We start from the raw sequence: 18,203 nt of genomic DNA on the forward strand, positions 1-18,203 counted from the left end.
TTATTTCCCCCAAGAAGAGCAACACAATAGCCAATTTAAAAACAAAGAAAATTATTTCAAGTTGTTTTCCTGGGCTCTTGATGAGTCCATGTTACCAATACTGTTCATGTTGCTGTTTATTTAATAAATCAATGATCAATTTGAAGTGACTGAAGAATCATCCTCTATGAAAAGTCTGTATGAAACAATTACAGGTAAAAATGTTTTCAAGGAAGTTGAGAAAACACTAATTTAAAAACAACCCAAGGTGGAATCTGCTAAGATGTGTTAAAACTGATGGTGGTAAAAAGTATGTAGAGCAGAAAAAAAGGTTTAGTTCAATAGATTTACAAGCCTCGTGAAAATGTAATGTGTTTAAAGTGTATGGCTTTTTACTGCATAAGGTACTTTGCAGAAAATATGTGAATTTATCGTGTGTTATTAAACTAGTAATGTCAGACATTGACTTCATTTGCGCTCACAAAATTAAATTGTCATCAATTCCTTGTTTTTTTTTTTTTGTTGTTGGAAATAAAAGCTGAAAATCTTGATGGCTTAGCAGTGCTAAAATTTATTATGATCTTTTGAGCAAATATCAAGAGGAGAATGTAATAGAATTTTATAACTGTTTTCCAAGCAATGAATATGTTCAATTGAATCACATGCTCATGGACTGATATAACTATATAGCAACACCTATCAGTGTTAAAAGACAGGTGAGATACATATAATCTCATTACAGACTAACATTAACAAATTAACATTTGTAGTTGATTTTGATGATACTTTGAACCCCAAGGAAGCAAAACATATAGTCCTCAAAAGAAGTTCATTCTTCTCATCAGTCACCCTATATTACCAAAAATTATTATTATTTTGTTTTGAATGTTATCTATTTAAAAACTGTGGAAAAATTTCTCCCTTGTTATGTAAGTGCCCATTTAATAGCTTTAATTTTACTTTCTTTGGCTCACAAAGCCTAAATATTTACTCTATGGTCCTTTACAGAAAACATTTGCTGGGTTATGCTCTAAACAGTGCCCAGTACTAAAACAAAAAGTATACCCCAGTAATTTCTTTTGCTTATTTCCAAGTCTTGGGTAATTTTTTCCAATAGGTAGAAATGTTTATCTTTCCTCTCATGAAGGTTATGTTCTTTACAGGGAAATAGGCAATAAATAAAAATGGATAATAGATAATTAAGGGAGTGCTATGATGAAAATAAGGTGATGTGATAAAGATGATACTGTGAAGGAAAAGCCGGGCTGGGCTAACAAGATAACTCACAAATCTAATATCGGAATACTGATCTGAGTTCTGCTGGACTAACTCGTAAATCTAAGTTAATTAGTGTTGGTTTGCTGTTCATGTTTTTTTGCTAGCCAGCTGGATTTTCAAAGATACATATCTGGCTTTGGAATGTTGGTTTGCTGCCTCCCTGCCTCCACTTTTGTGATAATGATGCTGCTAAAGCTGTTTCATGCCTATTGGCCTAATACCCCAAGCTTGTACTTAACCCTATAAAACCTCATGTGCACGTCTTGGAGGTGCTCAGAGCTTTGGAGCAGAAGCCCCTCTGAGCCTGCCGGCCTAATACATCTGAGTACTCCAACCCTCCGAGTGGTGCTTGTTTCTTGGCTGGCCTGTCATTTCCGTAACAATACAGTAGAGTGATGGGAATGCATTTAGATTGGGTAGCCAGGAAAGGCATTACTGAAGAGGTACCTGTGGGTTAAGGACAAGAATGGGTCAGATGGGCAGAGATTGCAGGGCAGACTGTACTAGCACTGGGAATAGTAAGTGCAGAAATCTTAAGGTAGAAATGGATTTGGTGCTTTTTTTTAGCTGCTGATTGTTCACTACACAAGAAACTGGAAATACTGAGGCAAGGGGGTGGTCATTACAAAACAATCTGGTGACCATCTCAAAGCTACCAAAAGGCAACCCGTACAGACACCTCAGTCACATACACGTATACACACACACGCGCGCGCATGAACACACCCTGCACACTCATGAGCCTGAGGCTTCCAAATCCCGCACAGCAGCTTGCACCCCAACCCCCAGCGGTGAGATGCTGCAGGAAAGCACAGCAAAGGATTTGAGGGCATGAATCTGGTGCTTTTTAAGGGAAATAAAGAAGGCCAGCGTGGCTAGACCAAGTTAAGAAGTGAGCTATTGGAAGAGAGCTGGCAGCAGCCAGGCCAGGTCTCATGTCTGCCTCCTGCATCTATCATGAGGTTTTGCCCCAGGTTCTAAGGATGAGTCATCTTATTTGCAGAGGGCTTTACCATTCACGTGTTCATATTTGCTGCCTTTTTAAATTCTCAGTGGCCCTGTGATGGAGGCCATGGAACTGAAACTCAGAAGCTTACTTTGCAGTCGGTCCTATTCTAGTTACTTCTACTCTGTATATCTTATTTCCCTGCCTGAGGATGCACTAGACAATCTCTGAAGTCCAGCCCAGCTCTGACATCTGGTACACTGTAGGAAGTATGTAATAATAGAACTGGGAAGACTGGCTCAGTGCTTTTCCTGCTATTTCATTCTGTTCCTTTGTCACGACGTCCTAGGGGAGAGTGGATAGTTAAGATTTGAAAAGTTGGCTAAAATTAAGTTTTCAGAATCATTTGTGGATTCCAATTATCCAAGCAATCTCATTCTTCCTAGACTTAAACTCATGAAGAGAGGTATGTATTTTTGTCTATTCTTGAAAGTAAAAGTGAGTTTGTGTGTATTTGCTAAGTTAAAATAACCCCAACTTTTTAAGTATTTAAGCAGCTCTAAAACCTCTAAGTACATATGCACAAACAATTGTCTTCTTTATCCTAACCATGATTATAGCACTTTTCACAGTCTGTTTATCCCCAGACTGTGCATTCTTTGAAGGAATGTCTTGTTCCTTTTTGTATTTGTAGCACTATGTGTAGTACCTCATAGATAGTCAATAAATTTTTCTTAAATGTATGAACCCCTGCATCTCTTGTATGGCCACCTCTTCTGATATTTGTCTCTTTGTATAAGATTACAGTGTTACTCATAAATAGGTATTCAGTAATTACTTAATAGGAATGAATAAATGATTTATTGAAATTCTTTGAATTGTTCAGCATTGATTTTCAGATTTCACTAGTAAGATAATCTTTGTACAAGTATTTTTTTGCACAGGGTTTTCCTTCTCTATTTGAATTATTTTTGTGAAATATAATTCCCACAAGTGGAATTTTGTTCATTTGACAATAGTTACTGTGTTCCAGACATGCCAGGGAAAGCATGGATTTTAAGCATGGGAGTAACATTTCTAGTCTAGTTTTGCTGCTTTGGGATTTATAAGTTTTCTCTAATTTTGCTAATTTCATAGGTTGAAAATTATTTCTTGACTGTTTTAATTTGCATTTTCTTTTGGATTTGTGATAAGTTAATAAATCTCCTAAATGTCAGACATTTTAAAGAAGTGTCTACAATTTATTACCTTTACTTCTTTTATTCTTTATCAGTTTTCAGTATGGATTCAGGTTCTGCCTTTGAAAACCTTCAAAGGTCACCAGTTGTGATTCTTCTTGCAAACAGTAGAATCCACTCAAGCTAGTTTAAGCAGAAAAAAAAAATTGGGTCATTGGGAAATTAATATAATCTCTGGAAAGCTTGGAGGCTAAGCAGTCAAGAATGAGAAGTACCCAAATTATACCACAGAACTAAACTGGCAAAGACCCCAATTGCCATTGCTCTGGGCATAGACTTCACAACAAATGTCACAGAGGTCCATGACTTAGACCAGATCACCTGTCACTACTGACTCTGAAAGCTGGAGGCCCAAACACTGCCTTCTTCGGAGAATATAATCCACAGGGCACCTGCCTCTTCATGATGGCTTCTTCTGTTTTGAAGCCTGAGAGAAGGTGGGTAAGGAAGCCATTGTGAAACTAGGAAGATGAATGTCTAGGTTCTAGAAAAGTGTGAAATATAATGTGTTTTTAAAATGTTGGGAAGCTCCCCAAATGACAATTGTCTACCATAGCAGTGATCTCAAATTGCCAAATTCAAAGGCCCTTTCTCAGTCCTCAAGATCTCTGCAGCATAACAAGAAGACAAACCTAATTAAAAATGGGCAAACTACTTGAATAGGATGAATTTCACCAAAGAAGATACATGAATTCCTAAGAAGAACATGAAAAGGTGCTCAACATTATTTGCCTTTAGAGAGATGCAAATTAAAATCATGAGATATCACTACATAAATACACATCTAAAATGGCTACAACAAACAAGTGTTAGTACAGATATGGAAAAATTGAAATCTTTATACATTGCTGGTGGGAATGAAATATGGGGTAGCTACTTTGAAAAACAATTTGATAGTTTCTTATATCCACACACAGACCTATATGTGATTATTCATGGTAGCACTGGTCTCAATAGTCCCAAACTGCAAACAACTCAAATGTCCATCAAATAGTGAATAGACAAACAAAATCCTATCCATGCAATGGTACACTATTCATCACTAAAAAGTAATGAAGTATTGATAAATGTTGCAATATGGATAAATCTCAAAAACATTATATTAAGTGAATGAAACCAGACAGAAAAGACATGGTGTCTTTTTGTCATTGCATAGTTCCATTTACATGAAAGGTACAGAAAAGCAAGTTTATAGAGATAAAGAATAGATTAGTACTTGCCTGGGGTTAGAGATGGGAACAGAGAGTGACTGCAAATGTATACAAGGAGACTTTTGGGGGAACAATGGAAATGTTCTAAAATTAGATTGTGGTAATGGTTGCACAACTTTGAAAATTTACTAAAAATCATTGAATTGTACACTTGAAACGGGTGATTTTATGATATATAAATAAAGCTGTTAAAAAGAGATCTCTGCAGCATTCAATAATACTTACTAATGACAAAGATTCTCTCGTTGACCAAACTCTAGCCAGGTTCCACTGAGCCCTCTTTTGGACTTGTCCTCAACCTTAGCCTATAAACACTTGAACAAACACTAACATAGTTTCTAACAGCTCAAGATTGCATTCCTAAGGATGACTCTAGCCTCTCTTAAAGAATCTGCTTGAGAACACTCAAGGCTGTCAAAAAAAATTCACTGGTTGTTCCAGCCAGCACCTAAAGATCAGGCCCCTGTCTCCGAGTCTCTGTGGGAGGGTAGGAGCCTAACTTCAATAAGCACCAGTTAGCAAACCTGGGTGTATTTTGTATGGACCAACCCCTTCCCTTCTAGCATCTTGTAATTTTTCACTTATCTGAGTCTACTGAGCCCACCCTCTCAACCTCCTCCCTGTTCTTTCATTCTCCCTTTAAAATTCCCAGTCACTTCTGTACAAATTGAAGTGGAGTTCAGTTCATACTAGACCATTTTCCTTATTGCAACAGTATATTACTGATTGAAATCTGTCCTCACCATTTTGAATAATATCCAGCTTTGTATCCTTTTGACAATAACCAATTCTTAAAACATTTTCATTCACTCACATTCATTTATTCAATTAGTCAGTAAATCTTGTTTGGGGCATCTAGGTCAGGTGTGCTCTGTGTTAGGAAAGATAGGGAAAATATATACTTTGCTGATGGAGAGCTGTGGAAATGTCTAAAGAACAGATAGATATGCAATTACTCTTCAATAAGGTAAGATTTATAATGGAAGTGTGTACAACTGGTTTGCTTATTTTCCTGTTTTTCTCTCTGACCATTCCTTTTCTTTCTTTTCTTCCTACTTCCAGTAGATGTTCTCTATAAGCTGACCTTTGCTCGTTTCTCATTCTGTAGTCTCCTGGCAAAATTACAGCTCCAACTTTCAAAATCGTTGCAGCTTATTCTTAAATACCTGTACAGTTTGGTGTTTTCATGTCCTGATTTGTTTATGCTATTTATTTTCTGAGTGTGGAATGCTTTTTCTTCTTTCTTTTCATGTCCAGTCCTTTCTATACTTTAAGATCCATCTCCCCTATATGCTACTCCCCTTGTGAAGCCTGTCTTGATTCCTTGCATAGCTTCTGCTCAATTCCTCTGGTACTTGAAAGGCAATATAACATTATGGCTAACTGCCTGAGTTCTGGTGAACGATACAACTGGGTTTGTGCTCTGGATTTCCCTCATTTTATTTATCAACAAAATAGGGGCTAAAGTAATTACATCTTGATTGATTGAAATCTCTATCTATAGCCTGGACTGCTCTCTCAGTATCCAATTCTACATCATCTGCTGTCTAATGAGTATATCTGAAGGTTATCCCAGGCAATCTCAAACTTAATATATGTTTCCAAAGGAAATACTTCTTTCTCCCCAAACTGTTCTTGCTGGATTTCCTATCTCTCATTAATTACAGCATCTTCCTTTTAGCCAATCTGACTTTAAAGCTCTCTCCCTTGCCTTCTCATCCAATCATTGGCAACAAAAGAAAGGATATTCTCTACTATATTCATAGTCATCATGTGCCAAGTTCTATCACTTTTGGCTCCTTAACATCATGGGAAATGTTAAGGGGATTGTCCTTCTCCTCCCCCGACCCCCAGTTCCATATTTATTGCCCTGGTTTAGTTCTTCCTCATTATCTCTCACAGATCTTTCCTATCACCTTATAAACTATTTAAGGATAAGGATGATTTATTTACCTTTGTATGCTTTCTCTATGCCTGACCTAAAAGGTACTTAATAAATATTTGTTGAATTGAGTTACTTTTTTTAAATTTCTCTATGGAGACATTGGGAAACATTTCCCAAAAGATATGGAACTTGCAGGCAGGGTAACATTTTAATGGCCTTGGAGCATGGCTTAAAGATAGTCATAAAGCTGGTAGAGGGTCCCCTGCAAAAGGGTTCTTACGCTAGTCTGCTCCTTCTACCTGAGAACTCCCAAAAAGACATCAGTAAAGACAATCCTGGGCATTTTGGGTTTATCCTTGAGATTCTTGGGTTCCCTTTATTACCTACTTTCTTGGGTCCCTCTCTCATTCTTCCTCATTTCCTGGATCTTAGAATCTTAGCTCTCAGCCACCTGCCAGCTAAATCTAAGTGTGAATTCCATTCAAATGCTGAAGAACTTAAGTACTGTTCTGGAAAAACTAATGAAGACAGTGGGGCATGGAGGCTCTGGCTTTCTATCCCCGTTTGAGTTTCTTCTGAAGGTACAGTAGCCTTGCTGTTGAGTCTAACTGGTCCTGGTCGAGTGCCTGGAGAGCAGAGGACTCTATTGCTTCCTTCCTCCAAACTTTTAACAGGGAAACTGGGATGCCTCAGAGCCTACATCACAACTCTCAGACAATGACTCCTGCTCTGCTTAGTCTCTTACTACCTCCCAGCCACATTCCCCTCTCATGCCCACAATCTAAGTAATAACGAATATGTATGGGGCACTTAGTATGTACCAGGTAATTTAAATGCATTTACTCATTTAAACCTCAAAAACCATCTTATGAAGTAGGTACTATTATTTATTCCCTGGGAAATTGAGGTCACATAGCTTGCTCAAGGCCACAAATACCAGAGCGAGGACTCAAATCCAGGTATGGTAGGCAGAATTCTAAGATGGCCCCCCAATGATCCTGCTGCAGGGTGGTATTCATGTCCTCGTGTAATCCCCTTCCCTTAAGCATGACTTGCTTCTGTTGAATAGAATACAGCAAAAAATGAGGTGTCACTTCTATTATTAGGTTACAAAAGATTGTGTCTTCTGTTTTGCTAGTAGACTCTATTGCCTTCTCAGGTTGTATGCTTTGATGAAGCAAGCTGCCATACTGGAGAGGTCCATATAGCCAATAAGAAACTGAGGCTGTCAGTTTGAGTCCCGGAGAAACTGAGTCCTGACGACAGTCATATGAGTGAGCTGGGAAGTGGATCCTTCTGCAGTCAAGATGGCACTTGAATTGCAGACTGTGGAGAAACCTTTAATCAGAGGATCAAATTAAGCCATACCCAGATTCTTGACCCACAGAAACTGTGAGATGATAAGTGTTGTTTTAGGCCCCTAAATTTTGGGGTAATTTGTCACATGACAATAGATAATATACCAGGTGAATCTGATTGGCTCCAAAGTTCATGCTCTTCACAATTTTATTAGGTTGTTTCCCACTCCTCTATGCTATTTTCAAGGGCAGTGTGACTTTCCATCCTTTGTTGGCTGGCCACTGCATCCCCTAGGAGAATCCCTGGTTCGAGAAGAAGTTTGTTTTTTGTTGTCTCTATTCTCAGTCAGTTCCAGAAACCAGAAGTTCAACACATTTTTAGTCCCTGGCTCTTGCAGTTTAGAACAGCTGGGCTAAATAGCTAAGTATTTCAACTTCCAGCAGCCCAGAGATTGCCTATTGTCTTTAGGGTCAGGCTTCTTTGTTGATTAGGCTGGCTGAGTTGCCCTGCTCAAAATCTTCCTTAGGGTATTCCTCCAAATTTGGATAAACACTGGATAGATCAAGTCTTCTTTCCTTCTCCAGGTTCCTAGTTACAGCATTTTGAGCGTCACTCTCTCATAGCACCTATTCCAGCGAGAGGAATCATATGGTAACTAGGTTTGCTTTTAGAGGGCAAAGACCCTGTTTATTTAATAGACTGTCCCCAAGTCTGGTAGGCAGAATCCTACTGGGCCAAGTGCTTGCAAACGGGGAAATTTGAGCTGGGCTAATGAGGACTGAGGAAGCATCTAGTCTAATGGTGCTCAACCCTGGCATCACATTAGAATCATCTGGGGAGCTTTCAAAAGATACGATGCCTGAGCTCTATCCCAAACCAATTAAATCCTAATTTTGGGTTGGAGGAGGCATCGGATCTGTGCATCATACTAGGATCTGTTCATCATACTATGCACCTTCCTGTTTTCCGCTCTGGTCTTTTTCACTTCCTTGCATGTATATACATCATCTTGCCAGAAGTGTTCAGTTTAAAACGACTATCTAATCCCTCCATCCTTCATTCAGTAAATATTTACGGACTGATTACTATATACTAGGCAGTATTACAGACATTGGAAATACAATGGAGCGCATGAAAAAAGGTCTGGAAAAGAACTGAGGTCTCCAGACATTTTACTTTACGCTTTTTTTTTTCTTTTCGTAGCTGCTAATTAAAACTTACTTGCTGTTTGGTACTATCTTGTTAAATTATTACAGGTAGGTACTCCGTCAGCTGTAAGGGACAGACTCTTTAAGGAAGTCCAATGGAAATTCTTCAATGAAAATAATCTGTTCTTGGGTGAAAGCCACGCCCATGTAGGAGGAGCAGAAGGCTTCAATTCCCGCCTCGCACAGGTGAGGGGGAAACCCGCCCCTCTCTGCCTTAAGCCGTATTAGTGGGCGGAGCTGCCTTCATTCTTTCACTAAGGAAAGAGGAAGGGGACTCCACCTCCTATGTGCTCGTAGTGGGGCGGGGTCGGCGGACTAGGCGTGAGTTGATTGGCTGGGAGGCGGGGCACCCCGGGTTGGCTCCCTCCCGGCGCTCTCTCGGATCCCGAGTGGAGTGAGGGGAGGGAGTCCCGCTCGCTCCTGCCTCCCAGTGATGGCGCCGCGGTGCCGCGCCCAGTCTCCCGCCTGCCGCCCGGTACTCACCGCTATCCGGGGCCGGCTCAGACGGTGAAAATTGGAGCGGGTCCGAGACAGCGGCGGGACGCTGCCTGCGACGGGTACCATGAGGAGCGGCCAGACCCGCGAGGCCGATAGCGGGAGCAGCGGGAGCACCTGCTGAGAGGAAAGAAGGAGCGGCCGGGTGCGGCGACGCGGCGGAGGTTCGGCGGAGGCTCGCCGGCGCCTCGGCCATGTCGCTGCTTTGCGTGCGCGGTGAGTGCGCGGATTGAGGTTGGAGGGCGCGGAGGGGTCTCTACGAGCCTCCAGTGGGCGTTGGATTAACACCTTTTCCAAACTTCACTTCCAGTCCGTGCGTCACGGAACAATTACGTTAACTCATTTATAAACATTAAAAGAGTTCTTTCCCGCTCTCTTTTTCCTCATGCTCCTTTGAGGGGCTGTTACCTCTCCGTTCTGGTGGCCGTGTGACAGTGTTGGCTGGCAGGCCCAGATCCTCTTAAACAGGGACTGTCGCTCTCCTCTAGCGAAAGTGGACGAGCCAGGGACCGCGGAGAGTTGGTGTCTGGTAACAGCAGGCAGTCCTCTGTTCTTTTCTTCCTTCTCCCTGTACCGTACAGCCACAGTTGGCTTAGTGGTAGCAGGTTCTTTTTATCACGCTTTGAACGTGTAGTGAGTGGTACAGCTGTCACATACCTCCTTACAGTGTATTTTTTAGCTTGCACCCCTCTATTGCTTGTCTTTGTCACCTGCGCCTTCCGTGTAGTCTAGGCTAAGATTATTCTCTTATTCGACTTGGAAGGGTGTGTCGGTTTCGCTCCTTTTGGAGCAGAGCATATGAAGTATGATTTACTTCTTTACTCAGCTTCTATCACAGTAACTAAAGGTGAAGGCCTTTGCTGCTTTTCCACTGAGGACGCTTGACCCACCGAAGGTACTTCAAGGCAAGCTTTGGGATTTAAGATGAGGTGCATGGACTTCAGTAAGCTCCTTGAGGGTAGAGACTTGTTTCTGAATGGTTTTTGTATTCCAGGTGCCTGACATGGTAGAAGCTCATTGCTGGTTTTGAATGAATGCAAGGACTGTGATTTTAGAGATTATCTGATCAGAAGAAGCAGGGTTTGGATTACCCATTGAATTTCATCCTGGGAAATTCAAGTTACAGCCTGTCATGGTTGAACAAGATGGGATAAGGTGGCTTGATTGTGAGTGAGAGAGAATTTATCCCCAAGAACCTTTTCCTAGTACCCTTCACTGGATAGAGTTCATGTTTCTTTTGGCTCTGTGGATTAGAAGCATTGTTGTTTGTGGTTTCACTGTTAAGTGTTTCCCCCAGCTTTTGGCAAACAGACCTGCTTTCCTGTGTTCTCTTTTACTGTTTTGTTAAATCTGCATTAACTCAGAATGGATTTGGCTATTTCCAGGGATTATGAAACACATAGAAGTTTTCTTCTTTCATGGTTGATTTTTCATTAATGAGAATTTTGCTTTGCTTTTTCTCTCAGCAGCTGGGAATCTATTTATTCCTTTAGATCCCTGCTGTTGAGTAGCAGGATTTGGGAGAGGTTGGGTTTTGCAATGTCTCTTGGTCAATTTAAATCTCTATTGCTATACCGTATTACAGAGCTAGCCCTTATGAAAGATTTTTCAGGCAGGAGCTCTATTAAACCAGAAATTCCTATTTAATTGAACTTAAACTTCAGAGAAGGAGCTGCGACTGTTTTCATTTGTTCTAAATGAAAGGCAGCTTCCATTTTCTAGAAATTCTGCTATTTAGCTAAGTTCTTTCTCTTTTAATGTTACATTAGTCAAATTTCTCCTTTTAAACCTGGAGGATTAGAGACCAGCAGGTCATTGTCTTTTGAAGATTATTAATTACTGAAACAAACGGCTGCCTTGTATAGAAGTATTCGCCTTAAATGGCAAAGTATTCATCCTGGGGAAACTTACAGAAATGGATCAAAATAAGTCTTTCTAAAATGACATTCTTTGCATTATATTTTGGCAGATAAGGAGTGTTGTTCATATTCTACAAGAAGCCTGTGTAGTGACATTATAGAACAACTAAATTTCAGTTCATCTTGGAGTAGAACTGAGTTTGAAACTTTCCCCATGTAGTTAAAATTCAGTTAACTTGATGCAGAAATTGGTAAACTGGTTTGATTTAATTATTCTCAGATATCTCAGTCAAGAAGTCAATTTCTTGATTTAACCCTTTAATCATGCCATATTGCCTGCAGGTTAAGGGCTGTCAATAATCTGACTCCAGCTCTCCTTTTTGGCCCTATATCCTTGCCTATCCTTAAAGAGATACTTTGCTCTAGCACTAATTTTGTTCATTCCCGCCTTTGCACTGTTATACTTTTGTACCTCTGAAATAGTCTTTCAGATAGTCTTTCTGTGTTTTTCTGCTTATCAAAAAAATATTTCTTTCAAAAAGGGTAGCACAGGGAACTGTATTCAATAGCTTGTAATAACCTATAATGAAAAAGAATATGAAAAAGAATATATATATGTGTATAACTAAATCACTCTGTTGTATACCAGAAACTAACACAACATTGTAAATCAACTATAACTATACTTCAATTAAAAAAAAGTATTCTTTTCCAGCTTAGTCTACTTTTGTTGTTGAAAACTTCCTCAGTTCCTCAATCTGCAGTGATTTTTCTCCTTTACATTCTTTAATCTTTTAAACTCCTTTAAACATAAATTACTTATGGTCTGAACAGTGCCACTAATTTGGCAATGAATTGTGTGCTCCCTAGCCACTAGTCTTGTGCTGTTAGGCTCATGGTGACCCAGACAAAAGAGATAATAGTAATGGTCAGATAGATCTGGAATTTTGTGTCCAGTGAGGGTATTGGATTCTAAGGGACACACTGAGAAACTAGAATTTCTTCAGAGGAGAATAATTAGAATAGTGAAGAAGGCAGAAACTATTTGGGGAATTCAGAGGTTTAGTTTTTGAGAAGATTTAAGGAGAGGATCATAATAGTAAATAAAAATTGTGTACAAAACTGTGATTCCAGGGGATATAACTAGGATGAGTCAACCAGCGATTGAAAATTACAGGAAATTAGATTTTAGCTTAATATAAGGAAGAACTTTAACAGAGTTGTTCTTAACAAATGGAATGGACTACTTAGGCTTTTTGTTTTGTTTTGTTTTGTTTTTTGTTTTTTGGTTTTTTTTGACACAGAATACTTTAAGCAGAGATTGAATGAATGGTAAAAGGAATTTTGACATTGAGTGGAAGGTTAGACTTGAATCTTAAAAAATTACTCTTTTATAGAATTCAGTTAGTCTGTCCTCAAATATTTGGCACAGCTTTCCTCATAATACTGGTATCTTTTTGCTTTCATAGGAGCCAGTACCACTTAAGCAACTTCAGTAAACTACATCATTGATTTCCTTTAAATTTTGATGTCTTGGTATTCATGACTACTTTCTCCAAGCAAAGAAGTGTTTTGAGAATTCATTCTTTTCATATTTCTTTGTAATTGCCACATAATTGAGCTGTGGATTTCTCTCCCTAATTTGAACCAGAACTGACCACACTTGACTTGTTAAAAAATCAAAAACAAAAAATAGTTCTAGGGGTATAAAAAGCACTATATGCTAGTATATTGTTAATCATAGAGAATTGAGAAAATGCAGAAAAGAAGGGAGTGGGTATAGCTCAGTGGCAGAGCACGTGCTTAGCATGCATGAGGTCCTGGGTTCAATCCCCAGTACCTCTATTAAAAAAAAAGGAAAAAAAGTTCAGAAAAGTATAAAAAAGAAAATAAAAATCATCATGGTCCTATCACTGCTTCAACACCATTGTTAAGTGTTTTGTTCACTGCTTTTATTGTTTTGTTTTTATTATAGAGGTAATGTATATGCATGATAAGAAATTCAAACAGTTTATGATATGAAGTAAAAGGAAAAAATTCTCCTGTCTCCATTCCCTGTTCTTACTCTCTAGAGGTTTACTGTTTCTTGCCCATCATAGACATTTCATTACATGAGTATATAGATTCTGTATATGGATGTATACAATATTAATCAACTTTTAAAAACTTAATAATGCAGTTTCCTGTCAGCTTATGTGAATTTAAATTATTCCTTTTAATGGCTGCAAAATGCTATTCCATTATTCATGCATACATAATTTAACCAGTTTCATTTTGATAAACATTCAGAATTTGTTTTGCTGTTATAAATTTTGGTATTATAAACAGTATATAATTTATAGTTTATAATTTTGCTATTATAAACAGTGCTACAATGAACATCCTTGTCGATAGTTTTATTATGTTTGTAGAGCTCCAGTCAGCTTTACAGCTGGACTTTCTGTGTGATTTGCTCATTGTTGTTTTCTTGGTATAATAATTACACTCACCTGGACACATTAGCAAACCAAATGCCTCAGCATCTCTCAGGCCAGCAATCCACCATTAGAGGCAGGTCCTTCACAAGTAGGTAATATTTTATGCTTACCAAAAAGACCAAAGACTCTGGCTCTTTTAAGTTTGATGTATGATTTCCATGTACTTTTCTTGTTTCACTTCTTTGTATTATTTAAAAATTATTTTCTATATTAAGCATTTATTACTTGTGTTTTAAAAACAGAATAACAGTGCCATTAGTGATGAGAACTATAGGAAGTTGATTTATATTGTGACTTGCCCTTAGAAAAGCTTATCATAATTTATCATCACTTATCAGCCATCTAATTAACTGAATGGTTACTACTGGGAAACTCTTTGAAGGTGAACTCTGATGGACACTCAGGACACCTAATGATTGTGGGTTAATTCTAGCCTGAGAGACTCCAAAGATAGATTTTGATTTATTACCACTGTGAGAAAGTAGAAACAGTAGTTTTAGAGTTTTCAGATGTAAGAAGAGATAGGTCAAGTACTTTCTTCTCACCTTATTTACTCAACATTATTGTCATCTGCCTTAGCTAACAACTTGCTGCTGGGTTTTCATCATATCATGGTTCGAGTAGTCCTTGCCCTTAGAAGCAGAGTTGCTGCTGGGTTCCTTTCGCTTAGCTATGTTATCAGGAAGTTGATTGTGCTTTGTCTGAGCCAGACGGCAGTGAAGAGGGAAAGGACCAATTTCCCTTGCCATAGATAGCTGTTGTCACAAATTGTTCGCTTCCTTATAGACAGTACATTATGTAATATCTTAGTTTCTAGAAGTGGGCTTTTTGGAAGTTGCACTCTTTAGGCCAATAGGTTGAGTGTATTTTACCTGTGCTGTGTATTTCAAACTTTGCTATGTGAGTTTGTTTAAAGTTTGGGCTGTGCATCATTAGTAAATATTTGTTGAGTACTTTTTCTGTGCCTGTTTATGGTACATATCTATGTAGTAGATAAGAGCCCAAGGAATCTAGATAGGCTTTAAAACATCTCCTTTCTTATATAAACCCAGAATCCACTGGGACTATTAGGTTTGACTTGGGATAAGCAGAATAAGTTAAGTTCCTACTGGAGTGGGGAAATTACTGCACTATTTTTTCTAACTTTTAAAGAAAGATTTTTCAAGTTTGGGAGCTTTTAGTGGACTGTCTTTATTAAAGGTCAGGGAAGATTTGGTATTTGTATATTAAAAAATTTTTTTGCTGACTTGCATGTATAGAAAAGTACACAGATCTTAAGTGTATGGTCACTGAATTATCACAAAGTGAATGCACTCATATGACCATCACCAGGTCAAGAAATAGAAGCCCACCTTACCTTTCCTCTCAGTCATTACTCTCTCCCATTTTCCCATTATCTGACTCCAACACTATCTAGTAGTTTGCATGTTTTTTAAAAATTAATACACATAATTTTTTTTTAGAGCAGTTGTAGGTTCACAGCAAAACTGAGCACATTTTGCCAGTTTTTGAGCTTTTTTAAAGTTGAGGTATGTTGAGGGGGAGGGTATAGCTCAGTGGTAGAATGAGGGCTTAGCATGCATGAGGCCCTGGGTTCAATTCCCAGTACCTCCATTTAAATAAATACATACATACATAAACAAATAAAACTAATTGCCTCTGCCCCTCCACCCCCCAAAAAGAAACAAAATAAATTCAGGTATAATTGAGATATTGAACTTTTCATAAATGGAATTATACAATATTTCTTGTGGGCTGACCGCTTATGCCTAGCATTGTGCTTGTCAGATGCTTCCACTTGATGTATATAGCAGTAGTTTATTGATTTTTATTGCTGTGTAATATCTCATTTTATGAATATGCCACAGCTTATTTACCTTTCCTGGACATTAGTTTTTTTTCCATTTTGGATTATCATTTATAGTACCACTCCAGATATTCTTATATTTTGTATCTTTTGGCCCTACCTCATATGTATTTCTGATGAGTATATGTATATCTGGGATTAAAATTTCTCTGTTATTAGCTATGTATATGTCCAACCTTAGTTGATAATATAAAACAGTTTCCCAAAATCTGTCAGTTTACCTTCCTTGTAACTGTATTTCTGATATTCACTTTTTTTTTTAAAAGAGAATTGAATGGCCCTTAGTTCTCAGCATTTGGCCAGGCATTAATACATGTTTTTTTACATGTTAATCCTGTAGGCTTGATAATGTCTTTTTTTTTTTTAATAACCTGAAGAAGTCCATTATGCTCAAAATATCTCACATTTCAGAATAAAATTTGAGGCCCTCACTTTATTGAAAGAAATATAGTTCATGTTTACAATGCAGAAAAAAGATAATAGCATAGCCCCTGAATTTAGTGGTATTACATACTTTTAAAAGGAAATATAATTTTTCTAAAGAGAGGTTATTCATTTAACAAGTTTTTATTAGGTACCATTAGGCACACTGAGAATGTAGAGATGAACAAGACAGATCTGGTCTCTCCTGTCACATAGCTTTTGTCAGTAATATAGGCCAAGTGAAGATGACTTGAAACTATGGGAAAGTGTTAAGGTAAAACAAAATAAAGACCAAAAACCCAAAATCACTTAAAATGGTAACCCTCAATACCTCTGTTAATATTTTAAAAAACTTTTTAAACCAAAAATCACTTAAAATCTTATCCCTCAATACTACTGTTAATATTTTGTTTTTTTAACCTTTTAATTATGGAGAATTTAAAACATAGGAAAGTAGATAGAACATAAAACAGTATAATCAATCTGTAGGCTCCTGTTATCCAGATTCAACATTTTCATTTTTAAAAAAAATAATTCCATCCATTCTTCCTCCTTTCTATACTATTTTGAAACAAATTTGTACACTGTATCACTTCATCTATAAATATTTTAGTGTGTATCTCCAAAAGATAAGGATTAAAAAAACATAGCCACAAAACCACTATCACATTTTAGAAAATTCCTTAATTCCATTAAATATCTGGTGTTTGAATTGGTTCATGAATGTTTTTTTCTTTTTTACAGTCGAGTGTTTGAATAAAGACCACAGTTATACCCACACATTGCTATTGGTTGTTAGGTCTTTTTATGTCTCTTTTAATCTATAGGTTTCATCTCCATCTCCCTTACACTTTTTTGTTCTTTGCAATTTATTTGTTGAAGAAACTGGATCATCTGTCATGTTTCCCAGTCTGGACTTTGCTGATTTGTATTTCTGTGGCATAGTTTAACATGTTCTTCAGCCTTGTAGAAATTTCCTATAATGTTAATGTTAGATTTAGAGGCTTGAGGTTGTTCTTCCTTTTCTTTATTCCTTTCTTTCTTTCTTTTTTTTTTTTTTTTTTTTGTGACACCTACTTCATGGGTGGTATTGGGTCCTTCACTAGAAGACCCAGACTGTCTAATGTTCTCCCTCTCTCTTTTTTGCAGTGTTCAGGCCTGCTGATGCTTTAGTCTGTCAATTAGGGGCTGTAAAATAGTGACATTCTAACTTAATTATTCCTTCACTTTTTTAGTTGGAATATTTCAATAAAGAGAAATCATATTCACTATTTAGCTACCAAATGAGTTTTTATAAGAAAATCAGGATAAATGCTTCTTTCTTTTTATTTACCAATTTTGAAAATAGTGATTTGGTCCCTTCATGTCCTCCAACAGTGACCAATTAGTTGCTGTTGTTTTCAGTATTATTATGAAGTCATAGATTTAAGCATATTTGATGTGCTTTAATCCATGTGGTTGTTAACTTATTGATATTGCAAATTGTCCATCTTTGGCCATTAGGAGCCTCTCACTGTTAGTATTTTGACATACATCTTTTCGGATTTTCCCCCATACAGTTACATACTGTTTGACCATTCGCCCTGTCCATTTTTCTTTTTTCATCGAGCTCCATTTTCACATGGTTTCTCATGTCAGTAATTAAAAAAAACTTTTTATCTAGAAATAATTTCAGACTTAGGGAAAATTTGCAAATATAAAAATACTACAGAGAACAATCATTTAAGGATAAGTTACAGACATTATGGCTTTCTACCCCCAGGTACTTCATAGTGTATTTCCTAAGAAGAAAGTGACATAACCATAGTACAGTTATCTCTTTTAGTAAATTTAGCAATAATAACAGTATTTTTAGTCTGCTATTTATATTCCAGTTTTGTCAAATGTCCATTACAGCATTTTTCTCTTCCTAGTGCAGTATCCAGTCTAAGAGTTGGTATTATGATTAGTGGTCATGTCTCTTTAACTTCCTTCAATATGGAACATTTTTACAGCCTTTAAATTTTTTTTAAAAATTGGCATTTTAAAAAGACTACAA

General features: G+C 37.6%; 1 protein-coding gene across 4 annotated transcripts in view; it reads left to right on the top strand.

Moving 5' to 3' along the window:
• The first annotated feature begins 9,434 nt into the window (after positions 1-9,434).
• Positions 9,435-18,203, top strand: part of LOC105102307 (protein unc-13 homolog B) — a 166,962-nt gene continuing 158,193 nt past the window's right edge. For all 4 annotated transcript variants that reach the window (XM_064490301.1, XM_031449968.2, XM_010995624.3 and 1 more), the window contains exon 1: positions 9,435-9,755. In XM_064490301.1, the coding sequence (XP_064346371.1) occupies positions 9,734-9,755 (22 nt within the window). In that variant the 5' untranslated portion in view covers positions 9,435-9,733. The remainder of the gene's footprint in view (positions 9,756-18,203) is intronic.

The sequence above is a fragment of the Camelus dromedarius genome, chromosome 10 (assembly GCF_036321535.1).
Source record: "Camelus dromedarius isolate mCamDro1 chromosome 10, mCamDro1.pat, whole genome shotgun sequence".
Classification (NCBI taxonomy): Eukaryota; Metazoa; Chordata; class Mammalia; order Artiodactyla; family Camelidae; genus Camelus; species Camelus dromedarius.